At 44.7% G+C, this 17,926-nt stretch overlaps 1 protein-coding gene across 1 annotated transcript in view; it reads right to left on the bottom strand.

Moving 5' to 3' along the window:
- The window catches only part of GLG1 (golgi glycoprotein 1), a 792,605-nt gene extending 774,984 nt beyond the window's left edge, over positions 1-17,621 (bottom strand). The window contains exon 1 of the mRNA XM_086945268.1: positions 17,304-17,621. Within this exon, the coding sequence (XP_086801394.1) occupies positions 17,304-17,594 (291 nt within the window). The 5' untranslated portion in view covers positions 17,595-17,621. The remainder of the gene's footprint in view (positions 1-17,303) is intronic.
- Between the last annotated feature and the right edge of the window lie 305 nt (positions 17,622-17,926).

The raw sequence follows: 17,926 nt of genomic DNA, 5'->3' as shown, positions 1-17,926 counted from the left end.
ACCACCTCACACACACTCACCCTCACACACAATTACACTCAAAGACCCTTACACACCCTCAATAACATTCTTAAAAATCACACACACTAACACACTCACACACCCTATCAGCATCACACATCATATCACAATCAATCACCCTTTTCAAACTCACTCACATTCTCTCACATTCACATCATAACACCCTCAAAGTCAAGTACAGCTACCGATGGCAGCGCGGTCTTCACAGAGTGGCATGGTACAACACAATGACTTGTGGTGGCACCATGAACCGGGGAAGTCTACAAGCAATGCAACTGGGCAGCAATGTTTTGTATTCCTTATCGTAACGTTCTAAGTACAACAGGTATACCCAGAAATGGGCCCCAGGCTACCCGTGCCACTGAAACTAAGTTGCCATCCGACTTAAGAGACCCAAATCGGCTGAAACCGGCCATGGGTTGCATGTGTCCTGCTGCAGAGAGGACCTGGCTTGGCAGTTCGTTTGGACTTTCCCACTGGGCCAGGACCAAGGTTAATTTGGTCAAATCTGAGGTGGCATCATGGGCAGAAAAAAACACAATGGACTGGGGTGTGGCCTCGGGAACCCTTATAACCATTAGGTGTTCCAGTGGTACCAAGGTGCAACCCGGGAAGCAATAGGGGCCAGTTCCATTTTTAAAGCAGAAATATGGTACATACCGGGTAGCCCTGGGACTTTGTGGTTAGCTCACAAAAGTCCGGCAGTGTATTCAGTGCTTAACACAATTTCTACATTAATGCCTGACAATTAACATTTTCAAGGGACAACTGATTTGGTTTAAACAAGCACTGGCGTTGCCAATAGGTCTCGCAGTAGGAAAGTTGGAGCTATTACAATTGCAAATAATGCCTTTTATTTTTGTTTTCATTTTAAAAACATAAAGGGCTTTGTCATTTACAAAACCAATAGCTCCAACTTTCCTACTGCGAGACCAATTGGCAACGCCAGTGCTTGTTTTATTTCACTAGTAGGATAATAACTGTCAACAGAACCAGTTAAGGTAATTATCAAACCATACAAATCAATTGTTAGTTTATCGAAAGGGTACCAAAAAAGATACAATAACAGTCTTAACCTAGCGGATCACTACACAAAATCCTGTCAAAAGCGTCAGCTGTTAAACACCATTTGTTTTAAAAAGAATTGTAAATAGGATGCCAACAGGCAGACTACACAAAACAAATGGGCAAACCTGTTATACGTGTTAGTCTTGGGGCTGAGCTAAATTTGGTATTTTTTAAATTAAAATTCATTGCTGTTTATATTAGACTAGTGTTGAGTAAAGACTGACGGGAGGGTTCAGTGCACTTCAAGCAAACAAGGGTTTCACTCTACTTTAACAAACATCACACCAATAAGGCGAATGCAGAAATTTCAAGAACAGAAGTGATTGGGAAAAAAAAAGATCTGTGCAGCATCGATTTTTATGTGTATCGATTTACAGATCACTTACAGAACATACGTATAAAATACTAGATTCCTGGGGGTCAGCAAACGAAAAGGCTGAACCCTAAAGGTTGCAATGCCGCTAGCAGTACACCGATCTCAACAATAATGGATACTTCGATCTTTGAGACACTGCTGTCCAAACTTGAAACTAGAACAATTTAGTTTTCTTACAGAACACGCATCTGTATAATTTTCTATTAACATATCACACGTTTAAAAACCAAATGAAAGCGCGCAACAATGTCCATTTGCTCCACCACCATCAGGCCGCCTAGATTGATGGATTTTTGAGACCTGCTTAACACACTCTGGTAGCAGAACCAGTTTAATACACAAGAAAGTTTGGTTACATATAGCACAGCAGGTGAAAGCATCATTACTGCAATACATATAGAGTACAGATTTTTCGGCAGCGCTGCTTAAAGTGGGTACTAGGGATTTTACAAACCGTTAAGCAATGGACTTAGGGCACGAGGGGATAGATACTCTGTGCACTTTGGGGACACTTCTGAGTGAGCGCCTCATGGTTAACTCCCAAGACAGCAAGAAGCAAGTTTCAATGAAGAGATCCAATCTTTTAAACGTTTTGGGAATACAGAAAAAGGTTACAGTTGGAAGAACGGGGGTTTTAATTGGACATGGACAAGATGCGACCTGGGTCTCGGTGGGTGTGATTTCATTTTAGATATATGTGAGTGGTGCCAAGAAAAATCTTGAAAACTAGCATCAACTGTTTTAAACATGTTCAACTGGCAAGCAAACCGTATAAATTGTGTTGGTATGAAGATGTTTGTGTGGGGAATCTGACAATGAACGGAATGGTTGGCAAATTTGTCGACTTTGACTGGGTAAGGGGTAAGGGGGGAACCAAGACAAAGAGCAAGGATGTACCACAGTCGGTGAGATTCACAGTATGAACCTCAATTTTCTCAACTAAAAAAAAAGTTGCCCAAAGGTTGAATGTGTGAGGTGGGCAGGGAGAAGTAAACCACCAAGACTAAGAGCAGGGGCATAGCTTAGTCAGTGAGATTTGGGGATGTGAATCTCAATTTTTCCAACTAAAAAAAGCAGTGAGCCACGGGGTGAATGTGTGAGGTGAAAATGTTCGAAATGGGCTCCTCCCATGAGAAGGTTCAGTACTAATTTCCATTTGGTGGGCCCTCTGGGGCTAATTTAGAGGTAGACGGACAGGTACTCTGTTGCAATGGCGACTAAGTGCCCCATCACCAAACCCAAGATCCTCCTGCCCGATTTGAGTCGGGTGTGCCACAAGTTTTAGGCTAACGGAGTAAAATTTTCTCTGGTAATGTAAAACTTCCTTTGACGGCCCAACGGAGTAGGTGCCATCAGAAGAAAGCCTATTGGACATGAAAGGTCAGGTGGCTTTTTCTTATTTTTACTGGCAGTCACCGACAGTAATATACTGCGGGTGTGGGACAGTGAAAATAGAAAAATTACCCCACTCCATAGGAGTAAAGTGGTGTGGGGTTCACTGCTGCGTTGTGCAACCTGAAGATAGCAGAACTGCACCATATAAGCAAGACAATAGAGCAATTCTGCTTGCTTCATGCACTGGCGCACTTTGGGTTGCCTGGCAACAACTCAGGAACCCTTCAGCCATAGTGCAAGTGTGTGAGTCATGGTCAGGATAGTTTCTGTACAGAAGACCTACCTTAATGCACAAAAACTATAGTTGGAAGCTTTTTTCCTCTTTGTATGCGTACAGTATAATACAACACACTTGCAAAGAGAAAATAGCAAGGACAATTAAACATGGCAAACACCATTCTGGCACAAACCCATGTTACAACTGTTTGCAAATATGGGTTTGCATCAAAACACATGGGTTGATGCATGTGAACGCCAATGCACCACACATGGAACATCTATCTACCCGATGCAAAGTAATGCAAGGCAGCAAGCCCAATGCACCGCAATGCATTACTTTTTAGCAAAACGTCACACAAATTGTGGCATTGTAAATATTAAATACAATTTCACGTCGGGCTATGTAAAAAAAAGTGAAAATTCCACTACAAAATCTTAAGAAATCTGGGCCTACATATTTTGGAGTTTCAAACCCCCAAAAAATGAGCAGGTTTAAACCTCTATACAATAAAAACGACACAGACAGCAGACCCCAACTCCGTGCCCACCACACACATCTTGTTAAATTACAATATTGCTGTGGTCAATCTCATCTACCAACTGGCCTTGGGGACACCCTTTCTCTCCTAGGTTACCCAACAATGGCACAGTTCATCAGCTGAGTAATAGCAGAACCGTTATATTTAACCACGCCCAAAAGCATTAAGCAGCTCAAATTGTCAAAAGCTACAATATAAGAGATTAACTTATGGTAGGAAGGGCGAATAGTTAAAATGTTCAATATCAAGCCATTGATATGGTGCAGTTGTACTAAGGGTTTTTGCGTTTGCGAGTTCTGCGACTTTGAAAAACCCAGGGTTTGTGACAGCAAATCCCTTTTTAGGTCGAACCTAGAATAAGCGCGCATGAACTGCTCTCCGCTGCATGCTGTATTCGGTATGAGGAGTTTGGCCACGCCCACCACTTGCAATTGGTTATTTCTTGTGACTTTTTAACTGCTTCTCTTTTGTGCGGTGAATTTTGCCACTTGGCATTAACAAAGGAACAATAAACCAAAGACTTAACATCAAGGACACAATATTTCTCTGTCTTTTTGTGAAACTTTTGTACCTGAACCTGGAATAACTGATTCTCGAAAACAAGTCCTAAAGTGTGGATATATATTAACTGAAATTCTCTTACTACATATGTAACTTTTGCAAATGTTTCATATACTTGTATAGCGCATGGGCATTGCTGTGTTTGTAAATTTGCCACTTGTCCCTCCTATTGGTGGGTTTGTCACGCCCATGGCGACTGACCCTCTTACATGGGTCATTTCGCTTCAAGCATTTCATACTTGTGGCACACTTTTTAACATGCGTTTTGGGACAGAACACAAGGGCTCATGTTTGAATGCTCTCCCTTCCTGTTTGGGCACAAAGTTCCCAAAGAGACAGGCACTGCCCCTCTCACCCATGACACGACTTGCACTCCACCAACACACCATCTATCCACAGTGGCTCACCTCGTCGACACTGTTGTGATCCCCAAAACCGCAGTCTCTCGTCATTCAGCTGTGAAGTCTCTGCGCACGTGTTCCGTTCAAAACCACATATTTTTAACACTAGCAGTGTTGCTTGTTTTAGCGTGGTACGATGACAGACTGAGTTAGCCTTGGGGCGATTCTGGTTTTAAAGGACACTGCACTGAGTAAGGCGATAAAGTACCAGAGACAACTTCGACAAAATGAAGATCACACACTCATTTGCACATTGACCACATCTCGAGGCTGCAAGTGTTCTGCAACTTCTCAGGTTTGAAGAGCACTCCCTCTGCTGATAATACAAACTGTGAAATGTGCCTCTCTCGCGTTGCCTGGCACCGAGCTCGCCCTCCCAGTCACGCCATATAAATGACATACAGGGGCAGTCATAGAGTTAGCATGGAGCTGCAGGACCTGCGAGGTTCACAGCTGCACCTATCTTGGGCTGGTGAGGTGACAGACTCCCTTGGCTAGTGACATGGCGGGCCACCTAGAAATGGCCTGTACTGTCCCTTCACCCTCAGCCCAGCCGGTGGAAACTGTAGCACCGTTATCAGGCACGGTTCAGGCTCCATGTGACTACAATCAAAAGGTGCGATTTGTTCGCTTTTGTTTGTTGTACGGATGCACTCAGCTAGCCTTTTCATGCTCTACTCTTGCTGGAATATCGAACCCATGGACTGCAGAGGCCATCCATAAAAATGTACGGCCAAGTGATTTCCTTTACTAGCAGACGTTTCAGTACAACATCTAGGACAGCACAGCATATGTGCATTTAACAATATTTTTTGTCTGCTAAAGACAATTTATTTCATTATGTATTTATTATTGTTGCAGTCTTTCTACTGCGCTGAGTTAGACAAAGGGCTTTACATAAACAACAGATTACATTCCAGAGCTGAAATGTTCATTCATATGTACTTTTTAGTAAATAATGTACAATTTGCAGTGCATTTGCATCCCCCTATTATGTTTTCAAGTTAAAAATGCTTAAGCTAACCCTCACCCTTTCGTGACTAAGCTGCAGTTTTTCGACACAGTTGTAACCAGGGCGTTAAAAGATAAAGGACAGAAATATGTTGCTTGCTTTCTCCTCAGTTGGTGTCTTCAAGTTGCAATGTGTTATTATCATGCATGATGTGACGTGTAAAACCGTACTCCTAAACTACGCTCCGCTTGCAGGTTCAGAACACAAATAAAAGACATAGTCATTTACAATGCCAACAGCTTAAACCCTCGCAAATGCGAGACCTATTGCATTGCAAACGCTTGTTTTATCTTCTATCGCCATATTGTGATTCGGAATAGTTTCTCCAAATCACAAAACAGGGTTTCAACACCCCTACCAAATAACAATTTAAAAGGGGAATGTGTTGGGCGTTAATGCAAAATTGTGACTTAGTGAATAATGAACCAATGGGTGGCAATTCTGGTCACATCCAGCTGCTCGGTTACAGTTGCACATGTTGGGCTAGTAAATGATTCAGAAAGAGGGTCCCCTTTGGACTCTTCTCCATTGATAATCAGGGAAGCAAATTTGCAGAGTGGGCACTTGTGCTTTACAGAAAGCTGGCTGCTTTAAAAACAACAACAAAAACAAAACCACAGGGATGGTGGTTTATGGTCTCTTGCAGGCCACCATCTTTGTGTTTGTAGCCAATCGAATATTTATTAGGGAGATCTTTCAGTAATTGACAGATTCCCATTTGGCAAACTGACCTATCCACATTTTTTGCGAATCCAATCTAAGCACATCAAGCCTCAAATAAGTATCTTCTATGCATAACCCCATCTATGCCTATGACGAGCTGGACTCGTCATGGAGCACAGTAGCCGTGTGCCCATGACTAGTCCAGCTCGTCATGACACCCACCCACGGGGAAAGCGCTGGCGCTCCCCCCGTGAGTGGCCGATTCTTTTTTCTTTACTGGGAAGGCAGGGGAAGATCTTCTCCTGCCTCCCCCGCGTCATCAATGACGTCAGCGCGCGAGGTTTCCCCTTTGTTCAACAACGTGCAGGAAGCCATTAGCTTCCTGCGCGTCGAAGAAGAAAGGTAAGTTTTGGGGCTGGGGAGGGATTTCTCTGAAAGAGGCATTGAGGGAAAGGAAAGGGTTTTCCTTTCCCCCGATGTCTCTTATGCATTCCTGCTGCGATGGCCACTAGAGCAAGGGATTTTTTTTATTTTGTTTTTTATTAGGCATGATTTTGTTTGTTTGTGGGAGTGGCCACACTAATTATAATTGTTAAGCCCTCTGCACATCGTGCAGCAGGGCAGGTTAGAGGCAGGGATTTTTTTTTTTTATTTATTTGGATTGATTTCGTTTGTTTGGGGGAGCAGCCCCTTAGGCAAGGGTCGCTCCCCTTTTGGTCACATTATTTATTTTTATTTCTAAGTCCCCCAGAGTGCTTTACGTTACATGTGGCAATAGGGACAATTGTGTATGTATCGAGAGCAAACAAAATACAAGAGGTAGCAGACAGTACGTTACAAGAGGAAAAGTGACGAATGCATGTTACAAAAGAGTACAAAGTACAAGTAGAGGTATAAAACTGCAATAAATGGCACACACTCAAAACACAGGAACACACTGGGAAGGCACTTCTATAGGCATGGAGAACAGAATTTCCTATAATGGAAAGATAATAGAGAGGGTGTCTGGAAGTGTCTTAGCAGGAGGAGAACTTTCAGGGTCAGTTTTGAAGGACTGGGAAGAGGGGGTGGTCCGGAGCGGAGGTGGAAGTGAGTTTCAGATTATCACTGCGTTGCCTGTAAAGGTTTGGGCCATCGATCTTTCCTTCTTGAAAGTAGGGGGTTCAAGCAATAAATGTTGCACATTACATGATGGTCTAGAGCCTCCATAGAGTTTCAGTTTATTCGCCAGGTAGCAAGGAGAGGAGGAGTGCAAGGCCTTGTGAGTGATAGAAGCATTCTTGTTGATAGATCTTGCCTCGATGGGCGGATAAAATGGGTGTGATGTGGTCGCTTCTTTTAGCTCCATATATGAAACGTGCTGCTGAATGGAGAACATATTTATGGGGGGACAGGTGGGATTTGTGGAGGCCAGTAAGAAGACAATTGAAGTAGTCCAATCTGGAGAGAACCAGCGATTGGACCAGGGTTTGAAGGTCTTGCTCCGGGAAGAAGCAACAAAATCAAGAAGGTGCAGGAATTTATGTGGGAGAGTAGATTGGGATTTTTGTCGAGTTTGACACCAAGGGATTTTGCGCTGTCGACAATGATGGGTTTTTTGTTAAGTAGATTAACCAATGTTTTTTAAATTTGCTCACCTTTTACGGGGGTGAGTATTTAATTTATACTCTTAGGTCCACCTATCCCTTATCTTTGTTGGTGCATTGTGTGTGGACTGGTGCATTATTTGCATATGTGATATTAATGTTTTTTTCTCCTTTTTATTCTATTCGAAAGCTTTTAACTCCTGTTTTCGGTTTCAACAGTGGTTGTTCTGTAGTTTTGTGTAGTTGCATTTTTTTGGTAAGAAAAACATTGTTGTTGTATTTACTCCAAAATTAGTAATATTGTAATATATGAACGATTTCTTTTGTAAGTGGTGTCAAAATGGCAGCATACGTAGTTAGTGTTTTGAGCATGAAATTCTTTGTGATGCGTTTTGCATGGTCTTATGTGTAATTTCTTTTCTCTTTCTTTTTTAGTGGAACATTGCTGATCCATACTGTGTGTGTGCAGAGTAGGTGATGGTGAGTTTAGCTGCCTCTGGCAAGTGAGTGGTATTGGTTTGGAGTATATATGTGTTTTTGATAAAGGTGCTTTTTGTTTATTACTTATGTTACAAAGTGTTTGTTGTTGACTTGTTTGACAAGTTAACTTTATTGGTAAGCATTATGGCTAGCCGTAGAATGACCGCTCAAGAGGTGGTTGGTATGCTTCTTGAATCTTCCTACGAGCATGATTATGAGACTGACAGTGCGTCTGAGGGAGAGGAGGGAGGGGAAGATTCTGGCAGTGAGTTCTCTCCACATGGCATCATCGGATGATGAAGGTTCTCTCAGTGCACATGAAGGTAGTACTCTTGGTGTGGATGAAGCAACTCTCAGTGCGGATGAAGTACCTGAGGAGGAAACTGCTGTGCCGATGGTGCAAGAGGCATCTGGATTGCAGTCTAATGCTGCTAGGCTTCCTACTGGAAGTGCTGGACTCTGGGTTGATCCAAACATGGTGCAGCCTTTAGCGGTGATGCAGGGTGTAGAGTGGATTGTGAACATTTTTTGCCTGTACAGTTTTTTCAGTTGTTTATGGATGATGCATTTTTGGGTGAGATTGTTGAACAGACTAATTTGTATGCTGAACAGCTTTTGAGGGACAACAGTGACAAACTTAGGCCCCAGTCTAGAGCTACCCGGTGGACTCCCACAAATCTGGAAGAGATTGAGAAGTTTTGGGGTTTTTTCTTTATTGATGGGTGTGGTAAGGAAGCTGAACCTGGCTTCATATTGGTCTACTAGCCCCTTGTTGCCGACAGCCATATTTCCTGCAGTTATGACTTGTAATCGGTACTTACTTTTGCTACGTATGCTGCATTTTGTAGATAATTCTATGGCGTTGCCACAAGATCACCCGGACTGTGACCATCTTTTTAAGACTCAGCTTGTTCTTGATCATTTTGTAGATCGATTTTCTGAGATCTATACTCCAGGGAAAGAAATGTCTATTGATTGAGTCTTTGGTCTTGTTCAAGGGCCGTTTGGTTTTTAGGCACTACATCCCTAGCAAGAGGGCATGCTATGGAATTAAGCTGTATATGTTGTCTGAGAGTAGGACAGGATAGGTTTTTAATTTTCATGTGTACACTGGTAGAGATTCTACTATTGACCCCCCCTCCCCCAGGTTGTCCGTCTACTTTTGGAGTTTCAGAGAAAATTGTGTTGGATCTTGCAAGAAGACTGGTAAACAGAGGCCACCATTTGTACCTTGATAACTTCTACACTGCTGTGCAGTTATTTAACCCCTTCCATGCTGATGACGGGACCCAGCCGTCATGCACTGCGGTGCTTGTGTGCTGATGATGGCTGGGGGCCGTCATAAACCCGCCCACTCACAATTCTGCCGCACAGGCGCAGAATCGCGGCCATATGGAAGGGGTTAAGGAATTGTTTAAAGTGGACACTTCTGCATGTGGCACAATCCACTCTAACCGTAAAGGTTATCCGAAAGAGCTTGTTTGCAAAAAACTTCAGAGGGGACAGTGCAGTTCCTTGCGTAGTGATGAACTACTAGCTGTGAAATTTGTGGACAGGAGGGATGTGTACATGCTGACTACAATCCATGATGAGAGTACTTCACCTGTGGCTGTTTGGAGTCAGGTTTCGGAAGTGCGCAGACCTGTGTGAATTCTATACTACAATAAGCACATGGGTGGTGTTGACAGAGTAGATCAGAGGTTGGAACCTTACACTGCTATTCGGAAGGTTTATGTTTGGTATAAGAAGTTGGCCATCCATTTCTTCGAATTAGCAAGTTTCAATGCTTTTATTGTTTTCAAGGAGTGTTCTCCTGCGTCAAAGTTGACATTTCTTCAGTTTCAGCACTCTGTGATAGCTAGCCTTGTTGTTGTGGAACAGGCAAGTGTTCCGAGATTTGGAGTGGGGGAGGATGTGGCTCTATTGAAGGATCGCCATATTCCTGATTACATTCCTCCCACATCTTCAAAAGATTTTCCTACTACGAGATGTAGAGTCTGTTGGCGAAGAGGTTTGCAGAACGAGTCTCGTTTTTTTCTGCCGCGGATGTCCTAACCCTGGGCTGTGTGTGCCTGCTTGTTTTAGAGAGTACCACACGCAAAAGAAATTTTAGAAGCATCCATGAGTGGTAAAGTGAACTGCCTGGTCTGTATTGTTTGAATGGCTGGAGGTGTGCGTGGACTGGTGCTTGGCTGGAGGTGTGCGTGGAGTGGCGCTTGGCTGGAGGTGTGCATGGAGTGGCGCTTGGCTGGAGGTGTGCATGGAGTGGCGCTTGGCTGGAGGTGTGCATGGAGTGGCGCTTGGCTGGAGGTGTGCATGGAGTGGCGCTTGGCTGGAGGTGTGCGTGGACTGGCGCTTGGCTGGAGGTTTGCATGGACTAGCAGTCGGCGTGTGAGTAGTGACTTGCTGCTGGTCACTACACACACTGCTAGCTGAGCGCCACTCCACACAATCCATCAGTTTGTGTAGTTGCTGTGTCAGGAAAGTAGGCGTGTGGAACTGATGGGCCCTTGAATTGCGCTGTCTGCTGGTGTGAGTGTTGTAATGTGATGGGCCCGCGTCTGGCAGCGTGAATGTTTTGTATGTGTCACACGTATGAAAGGTGTATGAATGGCCTGTAAAGAGGTTGGTGCCTTGTCGTGGCTTTACAGCTCACGAATCAATGGTTCAGTTTCTCGTCCTTTCAATTATTAACAGTGCATTTCATTTTTGTGAAATCACTTGCTAATGCAATTGTATATACTGAACAATTACTCACCCTCGTGCCAAATCCAACCAGTATGTGTGTGTGCTTTAGGGTTATATGGCTGTGCAGTAATATTGGTCTTGTTTGTCTTTCTGAAGCAGGGTGTAGCATGTCCCTTTTTGTGAATGTTGCGATGTGTTGGTTTTGTGCCTGGTGGTGTGAATGGTCTTGAGTGTATCATGTATGAAAGGTGCGTGAATGGCCTGTAAAACGGTTGGTGCCTTGCAAGGCACCAAGGGCCCAAAACGTAGTGAGGCGACATCAAAATGATGTTGCCTCACTACGTTTTGGGCCCTTATCTATCGCAGGTACTTGGGCCTCCCACACAAGTGAGGCACCTTTTTTATTGGGAGACCTGGGGGAACGCTGGGTGGTGGGAAATGTGTGAGCCCGGTGATGCCACAACTTTTCCACAGCACGTGTGAAAAAAAAGTGTGGTTTTTTTTCAGCTAAATTTGAGGTTTGCAAGGGATTCTGGGTAAGGGAACGTTGGGGGAATCCACGCAAGCCATACCTCCTTGGAAGCCCCGGGTGTCTAGTTTTCAGAAATGTGTTGGCTTAGAAGGTTTCCCTAGATGGCCGCCGAGCATTGGGCCAAAAACCCAGGTGACCCCCCTTGCAAAAACATTGTTTTGACGTAGGCAATTTTGATGTCGCCTGGCTACGTTTGGGGCCCTTTCCTGTCGCGGGTACTTGCGCCTCCCACACAAGTGAAGCACCATTTTTATCGGAAGACCTGGGGAAACGCTGGGTGGTAGGAAATTTGTGTGAGCCCGGTGATGCCACACATTCCCACACTCAAATGTGTGAAAAACTGATTTTTTCAGCTAAATTTGAGGTTTGCAAGAGATTCTGGGTAAGGGAACGTTGGGGGATCCACGCAAGCCATACCTCCTTGGGAGCCCCCGGGTGTCTCCTTTCTAGAAATGTGTGGGCTACAGCTAGGCACTTTGCAAAAAAAGGGTCATTATTCACTGCGAAATTGAGGTGTGACCATGTTGAGTTTTGCTCCGTTTCCTGTCACAGGCACTAGGCCGACCCACACAAGTGAGGTACCATTTTTCTCAGAAGACTTTGGGGAAAGCGGGGTGGTTTTTTTTTTAGGTTTGCAAGGATTCTGGGTAACAGAACCGGGTGGGAGGCAGTCAAGTCACCCCATCCTGGATTCCCCTGGGTGTCTAGTTTTCAAAAATGTATAGGTTTGCTAGGTTTCCCTTGGTGCCGACAGAGCTATGGTTAAAAAACAACAGCTACACACTTCGCAAAAAAGGGGTAAATTTTCATTGTGAAAATGTGGTGCGTTCACGTTGGGTTTTGAGCCCTTTCCGGTCATGGACACTATGCCTACCCACACAAGTGAGGTACCATTTTTATCGGGAGACTTAGGGTAATTCAGATTTGTAAAGCAACTGTTATTACCTATTGGGTTTTGAGGCGTTTCCGTCTTCCAAATGAAAGACATTGTATAAAAAAAGAAGTCATTTTGAAAAATGACCAATAATTCTCATGCTAGTATGAGTATTCCCAATTTTGAAAATATGCAAATATGTACTGTTTCTAAACTCTATAATTTGTACCCATTTCAGAAATACATAGGTGTCTTTCATACCGATTTTTCCATGTATAAATTTTCACACAATAATTGCTATATACCCGGTACATAATAAAAAACCAATGCAAATTGCTACTAAGTTTTTGACTCTGGGTTCGTCTGGTTCTTGGTGAACCTACAAGTCCTATGTATCCCCACAACCAGAAAGGTCCAGCGGATGTAACTGTATATTGCATGGGTACTCATAGTACGGCCCGCGGGCGGCCCGGCAAGCCTTCCTTGGCGGCCCGCGGACCTTGCAAACATCGTACCCATGTATTATTATTTTTTTTTTTTTAAAGAGTGTCTGTGCAGCGCGACTCGGAGAGTCTCTGCTGCTCTGTGGGGGTCGGACGATTCTCGCATAGCCAGAGTGGAGCTGCAGGGACCTAAGATGAGGTGACATACAACAAAGCCTCATTAGCATGCAAATGCGGCCTTTAATGACTTGTGAAGTGCTTGGGTGCGGCTGTGTGTGTGTGCGCCTGGAAGCGGTCTCAGCCCAGGCTGACACACAGGCAGGGTGAGAGGGGACAGAGGGAGGTAGAGAGACGGAAGTGAGAGAGAGCGGGAGCAAAACAGGGAGGGAGGGAGGGACCGAGAGAGCGAGAGAGCGAGCGAGCGAGGGAGGGAGAGGGAGGGAGGGAGCGAGGGAGAGAGTGGGAGCGAGGGAGCGAGGGAGAGAGTGGGAGCGAGGGAGCGAGGGAGAGAGTGGGAGCGAGGGAGCGAGGGAGAGAGTGGGAGCGAGGGAGGGAGGGAGAGAGTGGGAGCGAGGGAGGGAGGGAGAGAGTGGGAGCGAGGGAGGGAGAGAGTGGGAGCGAGGGAGGGAGGGAGAGAGTGGGAGCGAGGGAGGGAGGGAGAGAGTGGGAGCGAGGGAGGGAGGGAGAGAGTGGGAGCGAGGGAGGGAGGGAGAGAGTGGGAGCGAGGGAGGGAGGGAGAGAGTGGGAGCGAGGGAGGGAGGGAGAGTGGGAGCGAGGGAGGGAGGGAGAGAGTTGGAGCGAGGGAGGGAGGGAGAGAGTGGGAGCGAGGGAGGGAGAGGGAGCGAGGAAGGGAGAGAGAGGGAGACAGGGAGCGAGGAAGGGAGAGAGAGGGAGACAGGGAGCGAGGGAGGGAGCGAGGGAGGGAGAGAGGGAGGGAGAGAGGGAGAGAGAGAGGGAGAGAGAGAGGGAGAGAGAGAGAGAGCGAGAGAGGGAGAGATCTGGTGGCTCAGTGGACGAAGGAGTCTGCTGCAGGGACCTGTGATCAACCTCATGGTCATAGTGTTTTTTGTTGATATAGCCCGCACCGTCCCCCACTGACCCCGCCCCCACCGGTGCGGCCCTCGGACACAAACCACACTGTAAATTTGGCCCCCGAGAGAAAGTTTGTGAGTACCCATGGTATATTGCTTTCAAAGGGCTGTCATAATTACAAGAAGTTACAGGTGAAAACGCTGACACAACAGGCTGTTTTTTTTTCAACTAAATTTCAATTTTTCCAATATTTAACTGTTAGTTTCTATAAAGAAACCTTGATGGAACTACAAAAATGACCCCTTTCTGAATTTAGAATTGTGTCTACTTTTCTAAAATGTATAGCTTTCCAGGATCCATTATTGATTTCATACTCATTTTTACGATTAACTGGAAGGAGGTTGAAAGAACTAAAAATAGGCTATGTCCCAGAAAAATGCCAAAACTGTGTACAAAATATTGGTTTTCTGACAAAGGACTGCCATTTCCTAAAAGGTGGGAAAATTGTGATTTCAGACTCACAAACCCTTTTTTGATAACATTTGCAGGGAAAACCCCAGACGCTTTCATTTGTAGCCCATTTTTCACCAAAAACACAAACGTTTGCTGTATTTTGGCTCATTTCTGTGACCCCTCTCGGGGAATCCACAAACCCCGAGTACCTTTAGAATCCCCATGATGTTGGAAGAAAAGAATGCAAGTTACAGGGGCCTCAGAGCGCACCACCCCAAAAAGCCCAAAAAACGCGTGGCACAGGAGGGGAAAAAAAGCCTGGCAGCGAAGGCACCTCCCCAAACAGTTTGAAACTATGCTGATAGTGTGCTGAGCACTGGAAGAAAACTGCTTTAGATCATCAAATGCATACACATAATGCCCTACGAAGCTACCCATTTTTCAATTACAAGAACGTATCTTTATACTATTGTGTATTTGTTTGCAAAAACGAAGTGCAAAAGATGCATATCTGGTTGTCACCTTACAGGCGATAGTAAAAGACAAAGGATGAGTTGTTGAGAGAGAACTTATAAAACCACCCCTACTGCAACAAGTTCTCATTGTGGAGTTATCAGGACAACCGACATCTAGCCAACGCCATACGCTATTAGCGTACATAAAACTATTTCCATGAACAAAGTTCTCAAAAAAATCCTCATTGATGTATAATCATCCATAACGAACAGCAAAGTCATGCTATCAATCTTACAGCCAGGGTACAGTTATATTTGTAACGTGTTTTGCATGTTAAGCTCTACTCGCCAAACCTTGTTCCTATGACTTAACCAAGCCAGCCGGAGTAACTTCAATAAGTCAGAGTGCATTCTGCAATATTAGTGTATGGTACGTACGTCAAATCTTCCCAAGCCCGGCCAATAACGTTGCAGACCATACGGTTTATGAATACATAAAAAATTCACAAACCAGGGTACAAGCCCTAAAAAAAAAATTCAAAAAAGTGGGGGCACTGACCAAGTTAAGCAGTATGCAGGTGACATCATGACACGTCATCAAAGCACATGACGCGTGACATTCCATGTGGCCTCACTGGGAGTGACATCACAAGAAGCGACATCAGATACTAAGATCTCACACATGTTTATCAGGTACATCATGAGTACAGTGTTAACAAATGAGATTTGGAGTCGAGGTTGTGCCAAAAAATGGCGCAATCCCAACGCAAAACCTGGACCTCAACTAATACTTTTTTTTTTAAACCTGTCACAAAGAAATTGGCAACAAGGAAAGCATGGTAGTAGAAGTTCTGCTTAATTGGTAGCAAAGACTGCATTTAAAAAAATGTCATGGGGTTAAAGTATCTGCTGGAGAGGTGCCCAGTAAATCTCAGGGAATAATAATAATAATAATAAGATTAACACATTTGTTGGAGAGTTCTGTGTTGTGTGTAGTACAAAAGTTGAATCGAAGTAGTACAGAAGATTAAGTTGTCCCGTGCAAAACAATCAAGCACTGTTCGGGGGGGGTGTTTGGCGATTGTTGAAACTATTTACTTGCTACCTTCTTCAGGTTTGTTATTCATGATATCGCAACACACATGGTGTGCATTTTATACAATGTTGTGTGGATAAACATACCACTTAATTATGCGCTAGTGCTCTAATATGTGCAAGTTATAACATGTGCAAACTGAAATTGCAATAAAATATGTTTTTTTAAATGTTGTTTCCTGCAAAGAATATCATGTAACATGCAAATCACAGATTTTTATTTTAAGTAGATAGATAAGTGGATTACTGCTTTGAACACATATCCTTTTGTTACTTGCAGTTAAGTTGTAATCCTTCTGGTACACCACAGTGAGCTAGGAAGAGTATTTGACTCCTACACTTAGTAACCCTGACTCTCATGTAATGCACTATGTACATTTATTTACACACTTACATATTTTCCATTCCAAATAAATCATGTATCTTATGTAAAGCGCTCTAACACTCAGCATTGCGATGAGTTGCACTATAAAAGAATTAAAATGGTGATATTTAAATTGTTATTTGTCTAAATACTAGGACAGACCAAACCCATCTATCATTCTTACAGTGCATGCATGTACAACAAAGTAAAAAGCATGCATCTCTTAAGTACCTGTGAAAAGATAACCTGTGTGCTTTTGTTTCATCACCAGGGCATTTGAAAGGCTGCAGAACGCCTACAGCCCTATACTGGATCAAAAGGAGGCCTGATGGCCCCTTAACTTCTGTCTTTATCTGTGCCCAGCTGGAGGTGAAAAAAGTCCCCTCCTGCCTCAACGTTGCTGCTGGGTATGGAAGGCAGACATGGTGCTGGAGCTACTAAACGTGTCCGGGTGTTTGAGAATTACACTGGGACAAGTTCAACAAATGTATGTGGGTCCCAACTTCTTAGCAGGGTCAACGCCGTGTACCCCCCAACTCAAACCATAAGACAGGAATTCCCACGCACCCCAGCCTTTGAAGGCACTGCCACACCCCACGTTTCAATCAATGAGCATAACACTCGCACCCTCAAGCTCAGATTCACACTCGGGGAGCTTAACGAGGATAAGGAGACCATTCAGCTTCTGTTCAATTTCATTTTATGGTCACAACCGTTCCGACGCTTAAAATGTTAGCTCGACTCTGAGAACACTAGCGCGAAAAAATAACTTCCTTTACTTCTCCAAGCATTTGCCTCCTACCTACGACTTGCCATCCGACAACGCTATCATGCCCCTTTGACAACTTAGACTACTGGACAACACCCAGCCAGACTGATCACAGTTACAACTTGACAAGCACTAACAAGGGTAAAATAAGGGGCGGGGGTCACCTACAGCTGCTGTGTGGTCCCCAATACATCTTTGAACGTCAACTGTCCTGTGTTTTAATAAAGCACACGCATAACCGGGATATTCAGATCCCTATTAATGCACGCACTCTCACCTCTCGCACGTCCTGTAGGCACTCGAGCACGGCAAGGTTGTTGTTCCACGTCTTCCTTGGACAGACACGGCTCACGTCCTCCCGGCAGGCCTCATCATCAGACAGCTTCCATCCGCCGGGCCCACGCCTCACGGGGGACACGACGACTTGCGGCTGCTGTGGCTGTGGGGCAGCCGCGCCCCCTGCCTTCGGGGCGTCTACAGCTATGCCTTCCCCACGTACCGCCAAAGCCCACATCCCGCATAACAGCAGCAGCGCCCACAGCTCCATCCCACGTCCGCAAGCCGACATCTTGGAACCAGCCACTGACGTTGCGTAGAGGAGGAGGAATGAGTGACGTAGTTAGTATTTAAGAGTGCACAGTGACGTATACGGAAGAAAAAGATACCTGGCTGCACAACGACTTCGAGTTAGTGTAACTGGCGGCCATACTGCAGTGTATTCGCCCTTGGACAATTTGAGAGCGAAAAACAAAGAAACCATCAATACTCCCAAATCTTTGAGTTTAGGTTTTAATTTGTACTTGCAGAACGACTCGTAGATGTTCTTAATGCCGTGGTTGAACCCTCATTTCAATCCTAATGGTATGTGTGGTCACTGTCATCGAAATAGAAAATTGTAGA

Source organism: Lissotriton vulgaris, chromosome 12 (genome assembly GCF_964263255.1).
Source record: "Lissotriton vulgaris chromosome 12, aLisVul1.2, whole genome shotgun sequence".
NCBI classification, from domain to species: domain Eukaryota; kingdom Metazoa; phylum Chordata; class Amphibia; order Caudata; family Salamandridae; genus Lissotriton; species Lissotriton vulgaris.
This window is presented reverse-complemented; position numbering and strand designations above follow the sequence as displayed.